Source organism: Bacillus rossius, chromosome 1 (assembly GCF_032445375.1).
Source record: "Bacillus rossius redtenbacheri isolate Brsri chromosome 1, Brsri_v3, whole genome shotgun sequence".
In the NCBI taxonomy this organism is placed as follows: domain Eukaryota; kingdom Metazoa; phylum Arthropoda; class Insecta; order Phasmatodea; family Bacillidae; genus Bacillus; species Bacillus rossius.
Genome location: NC_086330.1, coordinates 320,020,219 through 320,038,596, shown reverse-complemented (window position 1 = coordinate 320,038,596; position 18,378 = coordinate 320,020,219). Strand labels below are relative to the sequence as shown.

General features: G+C 40.3%; 1 protein-coding gene across 4 annotated transcripts in view; it reads right to left on the bottom strand.

Annotated features, from left to right (window-relative positions):
• The window catches only part of LOC134527958 (rhophilin-2), a 626,490-nt gene that overhangs the window by 59,868 nt on the left and 548,244 nt on the right, over positions 1-18,378 (bottom strand). For all 4 annotated transcript variants that reach the window (XM_063361051.1, XM_063361053.1, XM_063361052.1 and 1 more), the window contains one exon: positions 13,446-13,574. In XM_063361051.1, the coding sequence (XP_063217121.1) occupies positions 13,446-13,574 (129 nt within the window). The remainder of the gene's footprint in view (positions 1-13,445; positions 13,575-18,378) is intronic.

The window sequence follows — 18,378 nt, the reverse complement described above, 5'->3', positions numbered from 1 at the left end:
CTGTGAGCCGCAGGGTTTCCAGCAGTTTGGGCGGCGTTGCGCCACGACACACGATCAGCCGTGTCGACACGGGTAATGGCACCTTCCAGCGTGAAACTTTCACACCGAAAATACCAAATACCTCGCGCCAGCCTTTGAACGCTTATAATAGCCCTGATGTTTACAGCTTGTTGTGACATTTCACGAGGCACGATTGTGAAATCACTTAATACTCCTTTTCTCCTCCCACTGTCTCAATACACAACACACACACGCATCCTCGTCAAATACGTTCTCATTTTCGGAGGCGTGGTGCCACATGGACACCAACTCATTCCATAGCCAGTCCGATTTAACCTTCTCGAGTGCCTAGTGATGACAAACAAATAACCCCTTCCAGACGAGGTGGTTTGGTTGATTAATCTAAGTTGCCTGGATGACTCTCAACTAGTTGACTGTCGTGTGAACACTCTTTTTGGTCTGGTTTCACACCAGGCAACTTGTAGAATCAACTTCTCTTCTCAACGGGAGGTCAGTACGAGGCGAGAACCCGAGCAAGCAAGAACACTTCTTGTGTTGCTCTCCTGTAAGAAGAGACGCAAAAAAAAAAAAAAAGGATCGGCATAGTACAATCGGCAAAGCATTTTCGTGCCACTTTCCTCCCTCATATCCCATATCGCGGGACTACCACGAACATCTTGTATAAACTGCTCCACATTGAAACCGTCAGGTGTAACGACATCCATCACCACTACCGTGAAGGACGAATGCTTAGTAGTGTCTCTTGTGTTGAGTCTACCAGTGGGGAAGAGAACGTGAGACACAGGTACATATTGGCCACCCGCCAAACATGTCCTACATCGCTACACTCCTGCACACCCGTACGCCCAACTGATGGAATCAACTATTCGCCTCGTTTAAAAGGGTTCTAAAAATTGTATAGACATAGAACATGATGCTATACATAAACACACGCGAGTATTTACTCTAAAACTATTTACACTAAATTCTAGGAAACTCGTTAAAAAAAAAAAATATTGAGAAAACGTGGCGGGCGTTTCCGTAACCTGGAGAGCTTATTCATTCCGTCAGTGCCCCACTAGCATCCCATCAACACTCATCTCGTTTAAATAGCCTAGAAGTCGAGACATTACGACCATCTATTCATTCCTTATGTGATGTGTCTTTTGAACACAAGGAAAAGGGATTGGGGGGGGGGGGGGGAAAGGTGGTTATTTCACTACCACGAAGTCAAGGTCAGCAGCCATGCTGTGACGTCACGAGGGGGGGAGGTGCTCGTCAAACTCCACCGCGCACAGGAACGTGCAACTCGAACGACCGAGAGCGATTTAGAATGTTTCAGTGACGAGATTCAATTTCCACTCCAAGCAAAAAACATGACAAGATGATGTTACCGGGGGGGGGGGGGGGGGAGGGGGGGGAGTATAAATTGCATGTAGAAACGGGAGGGAAAGGTAAAGTATAAAATGATGCCGTGTGGAGCGGGAAAAAAAGTTAATAATGTGGTGCAACTACTTCTAAAAGAATCCGGGGTCACAAGTGCAAGCAATGTGTGAAAAAAAAGGGGGGGGGGGGGGATCTGAAAGAAACGACATGTGACGTAATGATTCGACAAGGAAAGCGATAACTCGAAGCACGTGCGGGTGACATGGAAGGGGAATGTCGCAGTCAGGCGCGACCCTAGCTCGGTTGCCCGGGTTCGAGGCCGGCGATGTCAACAACCCCGAACATGACGTCACACCGAGGCTCCTGACAAGATGCGTGTGCCGTTCGTTACTTACAAGTGGACACTTAAACGGAAACTCGCGAAAGTCGATCCGAAACTTCCGAGTTAGTCATGATCGTACAGGAACGAAACGGCTAACATACACTACACTAAAAGGAAAAAAAAAAGTTTATTTGTCACCATGTCGGCATGTCAGTATTCAAAAATTATGCGGAAAAAACTTTTTTTTACGTATTGTAAATATGTTTTTGTTTGTTGTTATTTTCTGAGGAATTTACGAAAAAAAATTTTATTTTTATTGTAATAAACTAAGTGTTTCTCTGTATTGAATTCCTTACTATTATTAATTGCTTAGACAATAACATCTGCACTATCAAGATTTATTATATCATTAGAATACTTATTTTAAATATGAGTGAACGGATGTATATGTAATAATTTAACTTAATTCATTTGCACTAATAGTTTATTAACTTAATATGCAAAAATGTTTAATATTTCTAAAAAAAAAAAAAAAAAAAAAAACATTCCGAGAAACAAAAGGGGACATCTATCGTGTAAAATAGTTAGCTATGCAAATGCTGTTTTTTTTTTTCCATGTCCACACCGCTGCTGAGTCTTTCGTTCTGAACCCTTGGCTATGAGGAAAATAGCGGCTGCACTCACGGTAAATACGGTTTCGATTTTTAAGGTATGAGCACTGTAATTCTGAATTTAAATTCCATTCTGAATGGTAACCACACACTTTGTGAATACTTTTCAGAGTTTTAGGAGCTCCTTTATAAGGTGCAAAAGTCGGAATGGTTTACCACTCAGGAAGTGGATATTTTCAAGATCTTTGCGGACAACACTTCGAAAAGTGTCCAATTCTGAATCGTTACTTTCAGCACCATGAAATAAGAAAACCAATCGTGAATAATAGATACCATTGAAATGAAATTTTAGATGCAAAGCAGACAATCCAGTAGTAATATATCGACACAGCTTTTTTCCCGATGCTGCCAACATTGCAGTTTGAGGATAAGATGGAACAGCTGAAAGTGGTTTGTAGTCATAAATATATCACAAGCTTTTGCAGTAAATTTTTCTCAAATATAGTTCAATATTGTGTTGCGCGTGGCTTAAAAAGGTTGAACAGTAAAATGAACATAATATTTATATGCGCAAGTAAAATAATTTAATAATATTTTACAATTATTTCTGCATGTCCAAGTAATATGAACATTGGACATATGTTTGAAATAGGTTTTTTGTAATAGCGTTCACTGTGATTTAGTGTATAATGTAAAATAAATTCTATTAAACACACATCAAAGTCATTTTCCCAGACACACGATTCACCTATTGTACTGTATATATCTACATATCTCAGTGGGTATATGTGTTAAACAAGTGGGAAACAAGTTTGTTGTGCCATGCTGTGTCTGCGATGTGTGTCGATGCTCGTGACTACCGAGGGCACAAAGTAAGTGAACAGATAGCGACGTCTCTTTTGGGGGCTGGTGGGTGGATAGCAGTCTCCGTATACGTACCAAGCTCAGTCGCTGAGGACGGGGGAACAAAACAAATAATTATATGTTATTAATAGTCATTTGTAATATGTAATGATGTCTATATGCTGCTTACGAATGCCAAGGTTAAATATGTTGTGTCCTGTTAAAATAAATTATAGTTCTTTATGCTCAAAAAACCAAAGTATTTTTTGCCATGCAGGGCACAACTTTTTATTTTTTTGATGTAACATCGTCAACAGTTATTTGTTTTTGGAGATTATTTTTTGTTTATAACAAGATAGCAATATTTTTTCAGACCATTTTAGATTTTCGAAAAGAGTTCAATTAAAACTGTCTAGTAATAAGGCAACAAAATGCGGCGAAATTTATACTTCTACCACAAAAAAAACAAACAAGCATGTTTAACAGCGTGACGTTATTTTGAATAGTTTTATATATGCCGACAACATAGGTGATAATGAAATACAAACAATTAAATAGCTTCACTGCCATAAAATTCGTGTAAATACAAAATAACAATAGGATTTGTGTGTCGAAAAAAAAAATGATTTCCCCTCGAAGGGGCCCGCCTACATGGGCTCACATACGGCGTGCACAACTTCAGGAGACACCACGTGTTATGAAAACTAGTCCGATTTACAAGAGGTGTGTCTGTTTACGAAAAGCACTTTAAGAATACACTGGATGATTAGAGTTGTTTCCCTATTTCGTTTCAAAACTGTTTTTTTTTTTTGGGAGAGTAAAAATGGTTTAAACGCGTTTTCAGGATAATGTTCAGACTGGCACAGATTGTTGAAAGCAGCAACCAAGGGACTTGCATTTCAACTATTCCTTCATTGATACGCCATGTAATGTTATGGGAACCGCTCAAAATTTCATAGTTGCACGAAGAGAAGACTGCGTGCCAGTCCACACACAGTCTTGCTACTGAACGACACCGCGCCTCACCCCTGACTAGACTGACCCCTTTACCATACGAGTTGATGCTTATTCCCAGTTTGGTTTTAGTGAGGTGGCTAACTCGGAGGTGAAAGCCTCGTAGGAGAAGCCTAAGATGTACATCAAGTTCTGTCCCTGCCCGAACACGCCCGAATATTCACCTTCGGTCAACCTCAGGATTTGTTTTATTTTTGCGCAGAAAAATGAATTCAAATATTAAAAGTGGTCGTTTAAGTTAGCTACATTAAAAAACTTTAAAACACTATGGACGGTTAGTTAGGTTAGTATAGCTACATTAAAATAAACAGAGAAATATATATATATATATATAAATATATATAAATAAACCCAAGGTTGGCCGAAGGTGAATATTCGGGCGTGTTCGGGCAGGGACAGAACTTGATGTACATCTTAAGCTTCCCGCTTCGTATACGCTACCCCGCGACAGGTGGGAGGTATGGCCGCGCCACGTCTCGGGGCAGATCTCCCCGCGGAGCAGCCGGCCGCTGAGCTCCCCGGGACAAGGTCAGGCAAGGTCACGGCGCCCTCGCCCGCGACCTGGCGGGGAAGGGAGGAGTTACCGCCTCGACGCTCTGGGCCTCTGAGTTGAAGGAGCGTGGGGGTCGGGGGGGGGGGGGGGTGAGGTCTCGAGTTCAGGCACTTCCGAACCTCCGAGATTATACTGGATTCCGCGTCGCTCGAGAAGCGACGTGGCACTCATTAATTATCTACACTAATACTTCAAAGAGAGAGTGTGTGAGTGTGTGTGTTTGTTTCGCAGAAGTAAACACGAAAACTACTGGACTGATCCCCCCCCCTCCCCCCCCCCCCTCCGCTGTTGTACAGCAATATTATCCCAGATAGACACACAGAGCGAAAATTTTCTGTACTTTTACAAAAAAATTAATTTGCATAAATGAAATACGTTTTTTTTCCCAAGATGATACCAAGTATTTCTTACAAAAACTGTCGCATGATTTTTTTTATATTTTAATATTTCAATTGATGTTTCATTCAAGCTCAATTTTTCAAACCGTGGAAAAGATAATCTGATATTCAACAATTTGACTTTATTTTGTTGTATCATGCTTATTATGTGCGCAGTTAATACTGGAAAGCTATTCAGGGAAAGGTTTACAAATTGCTCTAACTATTGGAGGTACTCAGACAACACAAATGTGTGAATTTCCGGGTAAGAATTTTTAATATGTTTCTTTCTCTCCAGCCATAATTGTTTAAAGCTTATTATGATTTATTTAAAAGTGATTGTGAATGAGAATTTAAAAATTATAACGAGGATGTTTATGCTCTCTGTGGTTTAGGTAACCAATCTTACCATATAATACAACTGAAGCGATGAAATTAAAACTGCACTAACAAGACTTAACTGCATAACGACGATGTCTGCATCAACATTCTGCATCGCATAGCAAAACCACACTTTACATAACCTGCATTTAGAAACCATTTTTTTTAAGTTCATATATTAACGCGCCCAATATCTCATAGTCTGAGCTACGTCAAGAGGGAACAGGTGGGGGGGGGGGGGGGGGCCCTGACATGCCTGTTGCTGGAATGTATGCAGTCTGTCCCAGGGAGAAGGGTCTCGCTCGGAGATTGACAGCGTTGTTTGTCTCACAATGATTTTTACTCGTGCTCGGTGAATTATGTCATGATCTCCATTTCCTTTGCCGAAGAGATTGATCTGTCATTGCTGCTAGCACTGTCAGTACTGCTTAAGTTACCTTTAAGTTGTCCGTTTCGAAAGAAAAAATTACACATCTGTGTTGTGGAAGTCACCAGGATATTAATTATTAAGGCGTAAAAAGCATGTCAATGAGTCTTCAGCCCCGAGTGCTTATAATAAAAACAACTGCCACTTAGCAACAAATTAACATTTTAAACTTTTTTTAAGCAAATGTAGACGTCTAATATAATACTAGTAATGAAAAGGCAATTCCAATGATATACCAAATAATTATGTAAAATTATTGGTCAAAATGTTTTCCGTTTAGGAATTTTCCTTCGGGACTTAAAAATTTTCAAATGGTGAGACTTAGAAATTTTTTACGAGTTGAAGTTAAGAACTCGGTCAAAGCTCGGAAAAAGCTTCCGCTTCTGCTTCCACTGCCCCCCTCCTCCCTAAAAAAAAAAAAAAAAAAAAAAACAATAATCTGCGCATGAGCGAGAAACCGGTGATGAATTGAAACTGCATGTTCCTTTTAGGATTTCGAAATAATATACAGATTTTGCCATTTATCTATGTTAAGCCGAGTACAGAGTTAATATGCCAGTAAAAAAAACAACAACAGAAATCAAGATTCAAAAAGTGTAGTATTTTTTTCTTCAAAACTACTTAAATCTCCACCCTGAGAAGTCAGGCGACAAAAAAAAATTTTATCGGGTAGATTTGACTACCCATGCTGTAAAGAAAAAGTTATTTGAAAAGATGACTAAAGAAAGCAAAAAACTTGCTAAGCTAAAAAATTTATTTTTACAGTGTGAGTAGTCAAAATTATGCGATTAAAAATTTTTCCTACATAAGTCCTGCAAAGCAGTATATCTTCCCTCCATCCCCCCCCCCCCCCCCCAAGTATAACATGATCGTTTTATTTTAAATTTTTGTCAATAGTAGGGTTATTTATAACTGCGCAGAAAAATATTTTAGTCAGAGAATCTAAAAAAAAAAAAAAAAAAAAATCAAAGCAGGGTGGGGTTTTAAGAACTTTCGAAAAAATGCTTAAATCTCGAAAACTATACGTCACTTTTTAAATTTTGGTTTTCTTAATTCAGAACCGTAATTTACTCGGCTTGACGTTGAGTTATGGAAACAACGAATCAATATTTCTCTAAAAAAATTCTTAAAGAATATTATAGATTTAATGAATACTGCGAGGTAGTGAAAAAAAAAAAAAAAATTGTGCCATATTACTGTGTAGGTAAATCATTTTTTTCTATTTGTTTTCAATTTATAAAGTAGTAAATTTCTTGAAAAATATTAAGAAAACACACACCTTTACACAATTACTTTATGTAAAATTCACTAACATGGTGGTCAAGTCAAACATTAGATGACTAACTGTAACAGTGTTCAATGAATTAGTAAACCATCCCCTGGATTCCGAACCAATCTTTCTTATTCGTTACGTAAGCGAAAATTATCATTTAAAGAAACAAATTAATTTATTGCTGTATGAATACATTCAGTTATTTTACGTTCATAAACTTTAACTTAACATTTACTCCTTAGTTTGGGAACATTACCACATTTGTCGCTCGCACTTGGACAGCTGTGGTTCCAGGAAGGAGATATGGCGACACGGTAGTTGGACCAGAGCTCGGAGACTGACGGCACGGTGCAGCGCACAGATCGTCATGTTACAGCAGGCGACATTTAGTGTATTATGTACTGGAAGTTTAGGACGCTCGGACATCAGCAAGAGGACAGTGTCGCGCTGATACGCTGCGGTAGGCAGGCCCACGCACATCATCTGGAAAAGGTTAGGCGAGTCGGGAGACGGGTGGTTCCCATCTCTACGATCAGAGGAAAAAATGTTTAAACCCTGGGATATTGTACTGCATATCACATACAATTATATTAACTGCTTAAATATTAAATTCACGCCAGAGAGAAGCTTAAAAAATAATAAGTCGTTATATTTTCTGATTTTTTTTCTTTTTCAACGAGTTAGAGTTAGGTTTTACGCTATTTTCCTGTGGCGGGCTGGAGGCAGGTTTACTGTTGCGAATGACAGTCTTTTCGGGGTGAGTTTAACCGTGTAGGACATCAGTTTATGGTTGTTTACGTCCACTTCTAATGAGAAATTTTTAAAATGGTAGGTTCAGGTGGAAAATCACTTGTCCATTAATTTATAGTTTTCTTTAATTTCATTGACAATAAATCATAAAATATTTTGAAAAAGGTTGAACTACCCGCAAAAGGACCACTGAAAAATATTCGCAAGACCCGCTTTTTTTGTTAAAATAAAATTACAGTTAGCCAAATAAAATAAGTCGAGATTATGGCTGGGAGTGGGAGTTAAAACGATGTGCGCACAATTTTTACCTATTGCGGTTCACACAAGCTGATGGCTGGCTGTCTCAGGCTCAGCGGCGAGAGATAATCTTTAACGGGACACTGCACTCTGTGAATAATTTTGTGTAACTACTTGAAGAGATTTTACGCGGCACCTTCAAATCGCTTGCGAGCGCGTAAGTAGCGCTTACTCTTAAAGTGCTACGCTCGCAATTTCGCTTCCATGATCCGGCCTATGCTCGCATACTCCGAAACGTGTTCTAAACGGCCCGAGATAGTCACACACACACGAATGTGACGTCAGAGCGCGCTCTGACAAGAGTCGAGTGCGCGAGAACGGGTTCTCTGGTTACTGTCCTCACATCTGTTCGCGTTTGTGCCGTGGACCGGTCGGTAATCCACCAGGCCGAGTGAGCGAACGAGTTGACAATCTATCTGGAGAAATGTTTCTCATATTATAAACATTTAAGATTTTTTCCCTTTGAAATTTATGTAAGTAATGTACGGTTTTCTAAGCTAATAGATCACAAGTTTTCCAAAATTCATAGCCCCTGTTTGTTGAAATTAAAGACTAGAAATTCCGATATTCAGTTAAAGAATAAAAATTAATTATTACTGAGGACCGGAAAAATTCGCGGGTTCAATGACCTGTAGGATGAACTTCATAGTTCTACCTACACTCGATCAAATGCCACCCACTCATTGGCTGATGTCTTGTGAGACGTCCCAACGTAGCAGCCTGTGATTCGATAAAGCTTTGGTTGGGTGTTTCTCATTGGCCCAGAGTAATCCAGGTGAGTTGTGAGCCAATAGCAGAGGCAGCACTGAGGTGTAACTATTTGTGTTTTAGCCTATCGCGAAATGAATTCGCGAATTTTTCCGTTCTCTAATTATTACAAAGACAATTCTGAGTGGTAGCAAATAGCCGAAACTTAGAACGAGTAGAGAAGGCTGCAGGATACAGTACTGCACACTGAAAAGACCAGATTTTGTTTGTGTCCATTAGGCAGCGCTGAGGGGATATTACTACAAGGTAGTGCCAGGATGACAAGGAAGCGTGTGCCGCCAAAGCCAGGTCTACTATGTATGTTTGTACAGTTGGTGCAGCGGTGTCGTCGCCCACTCCCAGCTTCCCGTCGCGCGACACGCGGCGAATAGCTGAGTAGCGTTCTGGGGGCACGAGGATCCCGGGCACGTTCCGAACGTCCAACAAGTACTGGAAGCCGCCCGATGTGAAATATTCAAGGGAGGGGAGTCACGAACATCGTGATTTAAAATGTTTCTGAAATGAAATATTGGGCTTGTTTCTGAAACGTGTGGTCTAAATCTTAGGCCCAGATTCCTAACGGGGTGTCAACGGTGACCGGTTAGAAGAAGTAAATATCGCTTTAAAAAAAAGAGATCTATTGGGAACAAAACAAACTTTACTACCACCTGAAAACCGATGTTTTTATGCTTTAATGTGAAATTACTACTATTCAGCTGAAATAAGATTCATGTTCTCACATTAAGAGGGAGAGACAGGAACTGAAACATGTTGGTTTCACGCATTTTTATGCCATAAAAAGTTTTTTCCGCATATTTTCAAAAAAATTCCTCTCGTTAAGCATAATGAAATATTAAGAGATCTACAAAGTCCGTATCATGGTGTATATTTACAGTATAATTAAAATAGCAGTCATTCCCAAAAAAAAAAGAATCAAATACCAAACGCCAATGACTTTACAGCAGTCATTTTTAACTTTATTCCTTTAAAATTAATAAAGTAAAGGGATATAAAATTTGTATGATCTAAAACCTGATAAAATCTTAATGTCATATTCAGTGATTAAAAATTGTGTGCGCATAACTTTTATGATACTCTGCCATTTCACGTTATAATAGACTAGCAGGGTGGACTTAAAATAAAGCTAGAGTTCCTTCAACAAGGAAGAGACTTCTGACAAAATGAGGCGGCTAGTGGGTGAGTGACAGTTTTTAAATAAGCAAAGTACTACGTGTATGCTAGCCAGCTGGTTAAATATACCTACAGAGAAATAAACGGGTCTAAAAGTTGTAGTTCCCTGAGACATATTATAGGACATGTTTGAAATACACGTTAAAACTGTGAGTACAAACGCAAAACACGCAGAGAAGGCAGAAATGTCAATCAACATATGTCCGGTAATGCATTTGGTTATTGCTAGAGCCGGTAGTGTACATCACATACAATGTATCCCTGTTACACGGAACGCCATTTTGCACGTAACACAGCACACCATACGTATATGGTTAAATTCTCGTTAAAGTTTATGTGTCATGCAACTTTTCTCAAAAACGACAGTTCTCAAAAGTGGTATCCATTTAAAAACTTCCCCTTGCAAAGCAGCATGTAATGTTTGATTACGAGCACTCAATCACAAGGAGTTGTTTACAAGCCCTATTGACACAACAGCAGGGGCAGAATAATAAGTAGACCACTAGTACTTTATTTTAGAACAGTCAAATTTGAGACTTATCACATCGTACGTGTACCTAACTGAAATGGAAGTTTCACATACCAATGGTGTACTGCATCTCACTGGTAACGGTTGTGTGAACACACAATGAATGATTAACAGTGTCTGCAGTTTGCGCTCACATCTGACAAGATTTCAAAGAACAGTGTGTACAATTTTTTTTAAATATATTTCTGATCATTAAGATATAACTTTAGTAGTGTAAAACTGAACTACGTTTGAAACAGACTTACAAGTGATTTTAGGTACTTCAAGATTTGCCTTTCATATTAAATGTATGTCATTTTCAGTTGTACAAAATTGTATAAAAGCTGTTTTTTATACTTATGTAAGCGTTGCGTAGTTATTATTGTCACACTCGTGAAGATAAGGAGAAATAAAATAAAAAAAATCTTCACACCCTTAAATACAAAATATTGTGTTTTACTTATCCCAATATTACGTGTGTATCTACATTTGCACGATTTCATAAAGCTGTTAACAATAGCTACTCATAATCAACGCTTTTCTCTCACATATACGTACATATATACATACATATACACATATGTATGCGGTTATGGGTTTGAGATAGTATATACAATAATAATTAACTGAAATAAATCAAGTTAAGTTTTAAAACTTGTGTTCTGCATTTCAATACTGCAAAATAATTACGATAGATTTTTAGGTATTCAAATATCCTAGGATGTTGGCCTAGGAATAAAGTTAGTAAACACACACATTGCAATAAAATGTTATATTACTTACTTATATACTCTGTAAACTTTGAACAGTTATTACTTACATGCAGGACGACCCATTGAGAAACAAATATAAAGTTTGTGTTCATCTTGAGAATAGGCATCAGCCTCAAATATGCACACGGTTTACGGGGATAAATATACTCGGCGTAACTCAGGGATAGGGTGGACGAAGCTCTGGTGTTACAGAACCCCTGGTGATGTTCTTTACCGGATCAGGATAGACGTCAACTCGCTACGTAGAAAACAATATCTACAACTACGACTCTGTAGAACAGACGACTGGAACGATGCTCTCCTTCAGGTTGGGCTGCAAAATTTCTATAAAGGGTTGGTCTCACCCATGGCGACATATGTAAAAACTGCTCTGCTGGGACGGGCATCTTGAAACACGCGATGGCGTACATCGAACGACGCGGATGTGCTATGGAAGCGACTACGACTACCTAGGTCTGTGTGAAGAAAACAGACTTCCTCAACTCGCACTGCTAGCAAATCTGCCCCAGCCGCTGGTCGGTGCCGAAGCTCTAATACCCTCCCGATCAACAATAGGGAGCGATCCCTCACAGTTCTGTCTTCTTAAAAGCTCTGGAATGTTTATAAAAACGAACTGGAATGTCACTCCCACCCTACCCTATTAGGGCGCATATGTTGGAGGGGAACGTGAGAACGCCGGCCGTAAGGTCGGAATAATCTGCTAGCAAAGCTACATAGACTTGCGGTCGCCAAGCAGGTTCATGTCCCCAGTGCGGGGGTCTCTGAATCAGAGGGACCGACCCTCACACGGGAGACGTCTTGAACGTGTAGAACCCAAGCTTAGAACCTTCCATTCTCCCCTCCTCGCCTCATGCCATTCCCTTACTTCCGCCGGACAACGAGCAAATACGCCCGGAGGAACGACGGAAGAACCTCGGCTTCCTACTTGGCGGGCAGATAAAATACTGGAAGACTGTTTTATAATGTGCACTGATGCTAAACACAGCAGGAAACGGAATATCAAATCTTTAATAGGATATACAGTAAAGACGAATATGTATCCGAATATACGTACCATATTAACTGCTGTGAATTAACCTTAGGTCGTCCCACATATGCAAACACAATACTCAAACACATGAAAATGATAGTTTAACATAGTTACAGATAAAACACACCTATGGAGCTGAAACAATAATAAGATTAAACATTTAAAACATGTCCTAATGTTTACACTTTGGCTGAACATTTCCAGAATTTTTTTTATATGTAACATCAATTCAGCGTGTAATTTAACTTCAAATGAATTGCATTGCATATCCAATGACTTGTTGGTAGTTTATGAGGATTACGTCCATACTTCAGCATCATATTAAGAGTGAAATTTTGCTTTGTCATCTACTAATATAAATTAATTTTTGCTGAGGTTAGTTAAACTAAGAAGTATTATTATTACTGGAATTCTATTGTACACTCCATAATCACTATTTTCTTGCATTTCACAGCAGATTTTTTTGTAGTCCTGAGAAGTGTTTAGAAAATTTGCCTTTATATCGTTATTACTAGCTAATGTCCCAAATGCGTTGGAACGATTCAATGAATTATTTTTGTAATTTGTTTAAAGTAGGTACACATACACAAAACATCTCTCTGTCTCATTCTCTATCACTCTCTATCCTTCTTTATCTCGCTATATATCCCTTTATATCTTTTTATCTCACTCCTCAATTTATATATATATATTTTTTAAAATCTATGTTTTTACATATCTATATTTTAGCTATATTTTTACCTTTCACAGGTGTGACATAGGTATATAATATACAAGTCTATTAGAATGCAACGTTGTGAAAAAATTTCAAAGCAATCGGTGAAGAACTTTCGTAGATTCAAGATTTTGAACGAACAGACATTTGCACATTTATTAATATAGATTACTGAGCGAACGGACCAATCCCCCTGCACCGCAAGTCCTGCGCACGGACCGAGGGAGGGTGCTCGCTCGCAGCTCACCTGTCGTTCTGGTAGAGCTCCACGGAGCTGTTGAGCTCGGCCAGCTGCTCCTTCAGCAGCTGCAGGTTCGAGTTGACGAAGCTCAGCTCGAGGGCCACGGTCTCCTTCAGCTTGCGGTTGGTGGTGGCCCTGCAACACGCGACAACATCGACAACATTCCTAGAGGCTCGCTCTCACACGCCGAGCTTCATCTTTGTCTTTGAATATATATACTGTATAGAAGTCGCGAGTGGATAGGATTTACTCTCTACGTTTTTCAGGAGCTTATGATGAGCAGCTTGGGAACTTCACCGCTGCAGTGCGCTGCCGTAACGCCCTGTATCGTCTTAGGTTGTTATTTGCACGTTAGAGCGCAGCACTGTCGCCCGCTGTCATTCCCATGCACTACCCCACCCAACATTCACTGCAGCTCATGGTCGTTCAACGGGAGTTTGTGCGTTACAAAACTGTAGGGATGAGAGGTGGGGTAGAGGGTGGGTGGAGGACAACGCATGTTTGTGGGAAGGTGGGAGTGGGGAAGGGGTGTTTGAATAGTTCGACACTCGTCCGCTAGAGACCACCACAAGTCGATGCCCTAGAGATGGTGGCGATTGCGGCGGTGAATTAACCAACTACCTCAAACCGTATTAGAAATTTTAACCTGGGCTGGCGACTTCTATACAGTATATATATTCAAAGATCTTTGTCGAGCGTTACGACCATTACGATCGCGTGAGGGGAATGGTTAGGTACGTGGTGGGGGAATCAGGAGAGGAGGGGAGTAAGTTGGGTACGGTAAAGAGGAGACGGGAGGGAAGAGATAGAAGTGACGCAGCATAATTGCACACTTGCATTCTTTGCACTTCCATACTTGCATACTTGCGCAATAGCACACTTTCGTGTATTTTTTTATCTGTCACATTTGCCAAAAATAATAATTATGTTTCCTATACATAATAATATGATAAGCAAGAAGTTTCACTTCTGACGAGCGAGGACTCCACACACACCCTTTTTTTTAATACTTTTATTTGAGGGCTACTATTTTTAATTTCAGATCAATGCCTCCCTTGTATTCATTGTTCTGTCACAAATATTTTCAATCTATATTCACTTCGTGTAATATAGTGGATGTAAAACGTCCGGTAAGTATTCGTAATTAGTATCAGTTCTGTGCCATTTTACACCCATTGTTTACACTGAGTTCATATATGTTTAAAATATTGGTGACGTTAACAAATACAAGGGAGGCATAGAGTTAAAAATTTAAAAAAATAACCCTCAAAAGTAATAACGAAAAAAAAAAATCATATGACGCGTAAGACCGAGCCTTAGCTTTGAAACACAAAGTAATGAATATTCTAAATAATGCCAGTTCTAGGTTATGGTGTTCTTACTTGTGATAATTCTACCTGTGTGATTGTTATAAGTCGTAAGTTTTGAAGCTATTGCAGTCATAAGTTGTATGGTTCTAAGTTGAGAAAGTTCTAAGCTATGATTTTATAAGTTACGAGTTGCGACTCTGCACGTCAAGTAGGGATCCCCGTCAGCACACACGGCGTGGAGACGCACAATACCGACACATTGCATTTGAAATAGTGACCACCTCTCCTCTTCGGGAAGATAGATGACAATGCTAGATTGTTCAAATATCTTCATTCGAACATGCTAGTCTCAAACTTTAAATCATTGACTGGTGTTGTTAAATGAATCAATAAATGTATAAATCAATGGATTAGGGCTCAACAACTCGTCAACACTGGGTCATTTCAGACGATGAGTATTAAGGAGATCGTATTGGACCACTGACGGAATGAATGGGTGAAGAAAGCGCGGTACTTCAAGACACGAACTCACGGCAACGTCCGTCACGTTCGTCGAACTGCCACAGTCATGGAATGCGCCAGCAAAGTGGTGCGACCAGCCAGCAGTGCGAGAAAGCATAGTTCACCAATGAGTGCCCGAGGAAGTGGCACACACAACAAATGAGTGATATTAGTCGACAAAGATAACATCATACTCTGATAAACAGTAAATAATTTAGTTACATAAGGAAAGGACTCGGCCATGGCTTAAGGTTGCTTGGAGTGATTTCAAGAAATCATGGGAAACATAAATCGGAATGCCGGACCAAGATTAGAGCCCAAACACTCCAAAATGCGATTTCAAATAATATATCCATAAAGCTTTGACTAATCCCCTCTCTCCCCTCAAACACACACACACACACGAAATAGTTACTATTTCCTCCGTAAGCTTAATAGTTACATTTTCTAATAACAGTTAAGATGATTAGATTGACAGGCCACATAAAAAATTAAAACAAAAAAAAAGTGTTTTGGATTTTATCGTCATGTTAATTTACCAAGGAAAAATAAAAATAGTATTTTAAAAGAATGTGAAAGTTTCATTTATATTTAACCCTAAATCTTTAGTATTTTTAGTCACCGAGCTTAATTAAGAAAAGATTTGACACATGTTTTAACGTATCTAGCCTGTAACCAAGTTCAGAACATTTAATGGACCAGCTGTCACTCCAGCCCTTTTCCGACCACTGAAAAGAACGTGAGCTTGGCGCGTCTTGCAGGCCTGCCAACCTGCTCGACCACAGTACGCTAACCCCGCGGGAATTCAGCGATACACAGTGCGACGGTGTCTTTTTCACATGCGCAGCTCCTGTATTGGCGGAAACAACACCGCAAGTTCGATGGTAAAACGATCGTAAGCTTAAAAAAAAAAAAAAAAAAAAAAACAATGAATCAATTATGACTCAAAAATCAAGCTTCAAAGGCATCCGTGTTTGAAGTCGAAAGCCTCCCCCCCCCTCCCCCCCCCCCCCCCGGGATTTAATAACATCAGATAGTTTCATAACTAACACGGAAATACTTCCGGAATAGAAATAATCATCAATAATTCCCAGCTTCCTTATGTAACAGATACGGCCATTGGACGAATGTTTTTTTTTCCCAGGTGGAGGAAGCGGTCGCACCAGACCGGGCTCCGGAGCGGTTGCGCAAGAGTCGCGCCCGGAACCCGGCCGCCGCTTCCGGGCGGCGCGGCGGGAGGTCAGGGAAGTGTCCCGTCGAGGCGCGCCTCTGAGCGACGACCGCCCGGACTCGGGACTCGTCCCCGCACGTCTCCCTCTCGACGTCACCGTCAGCTTAAGAGATATTCCTGTAAACTCGCCAGGATAGCTCTGTTTCCTCAAAAATTCTGTCTTAAAGCGATTACAGGTCACGCGAGTGTTCTTTGTTGCGGTCGCTTGCGTGAAAAATTTCCATCTCGTAAACAAACATTTGAGTAAATTGTTACACAGGTGGTTATTTGTGTCCTGCAACACCCTTTATTTTCCTCCCGGACGAGATCGTGTCTTGTCGCCCGTAAGCAAACTTACCCGCCGAACACGTTGTTCAGTTCATTACTGAGTGGTTAGGCTTCCCAGCATTGTTCCACGTCAGACCTCGTGGCCGGAAACCGACGACCACGTGACTCCCGATCTCTTCCGAGCGAGACTTCGGAAGATTGTTCTCGCCAGTTCTCGATGGCGAAGTTCGTTGGGGCAGCTTGGGAAGGGGGGGGGGGAAGGCAGTCACCTACCAGCAGTTGACGACTAGCCACCTACAGAGAAGCCACCCAGAAGCTACGGCCCACCGCGTGACTACGCCAGGGATGTTAGACGTACCAACTTGTTGGTACACATACCATTTTTCAGGGTCTTGTACCATGTACCAAGTATAAATTGTGCTGGTATGCAGAAATACCAACTTTGAACATCGACCATACGCGATGCGCCATGCATTAACAATTAACATTAGGCGTGGACGAATAATTCGAATAGTTGCGTTTTAATAATTCCATCTGTATACGTTTAATAAAACTGCATTTTAAGAGAAATTTTTAAGTGCTAATTTAATTGAAACCATGCATACTAGGTGCTAAAGTTTTTATGGCCATCTTATAATTTCAGAAGCTAGTTCTGTAGAAATTGATCACAGCGCCATGCCGTATTGCCGTCATGGCGTGCGGATTGAATAAAAAATAGGTTACCAACCTTATCATACTTTATTTGTTGACAATTGTGTAACCTTTTATGTTTCCATAGTATGTATCGTATTAAAGCAGTTTATATAAATATCATTATATATATATATATATATATATATAATCTATGAAACAAAACCTACAGGATCTTTGTCAGTGTAAGATCTTGGAGTGTACCAGTTTTTTTTCTTCAGATACCAGCTTTTAGTGACATCTGTACCAGGTTCGTTGAGCCACTGTCTAACATCCCTGGACTACGCCGCCCCGACAGCCGGTCGCTTGGACTACGTCGTGCTGTACGAGTCTACATCCAGCCGATGACAAGGACTTAGCTTGAAAAGCGGTATGTGCCATTTACACACCAAGTTCAGGCGGACTTAGCACCGGACGAAGTGAACCAGACAGAGACAGTCTTCAAGAAAAGGTAACTCGTCGGATGAGAGCATCAATGTACTCGTTGTAAGTCTACTCGCCGAGCGAGTAAAACCTGAAAACTCGCACTGCGGTATCTGTTGTCGTAAGTACTTCAGAAAACAGCTGAGGATATGTTAAATGACTCTCTGGTGAAGGTGACAAGGCGTGTAAGTGATAGCGAGTTGGGGCGAGCGAGTACACAGGGCGGTTAGCAAGAGTGAGTCACATACCAGTAGCTCGATGTAGTAGTAAAATCGGCCATTCAAAACAAGTGCAAGCTGTGCTCTCATAGCCTAGTTTGAAAAATGCCCTACCCGGCTGGGAATCGAACCCGGGCCCCTCTGCCTACCAAACAGACACACTAGCTACTAGACCAAGTGGACGGACTATCTATACATTACTTGCACTAGTTGTCCATAAATAGTGTTCTCTAACAAGAAAACCTTTTTACATGCCCTTTTATACTGTCCTAAATATAATCGAAATGTTATTTACAAAT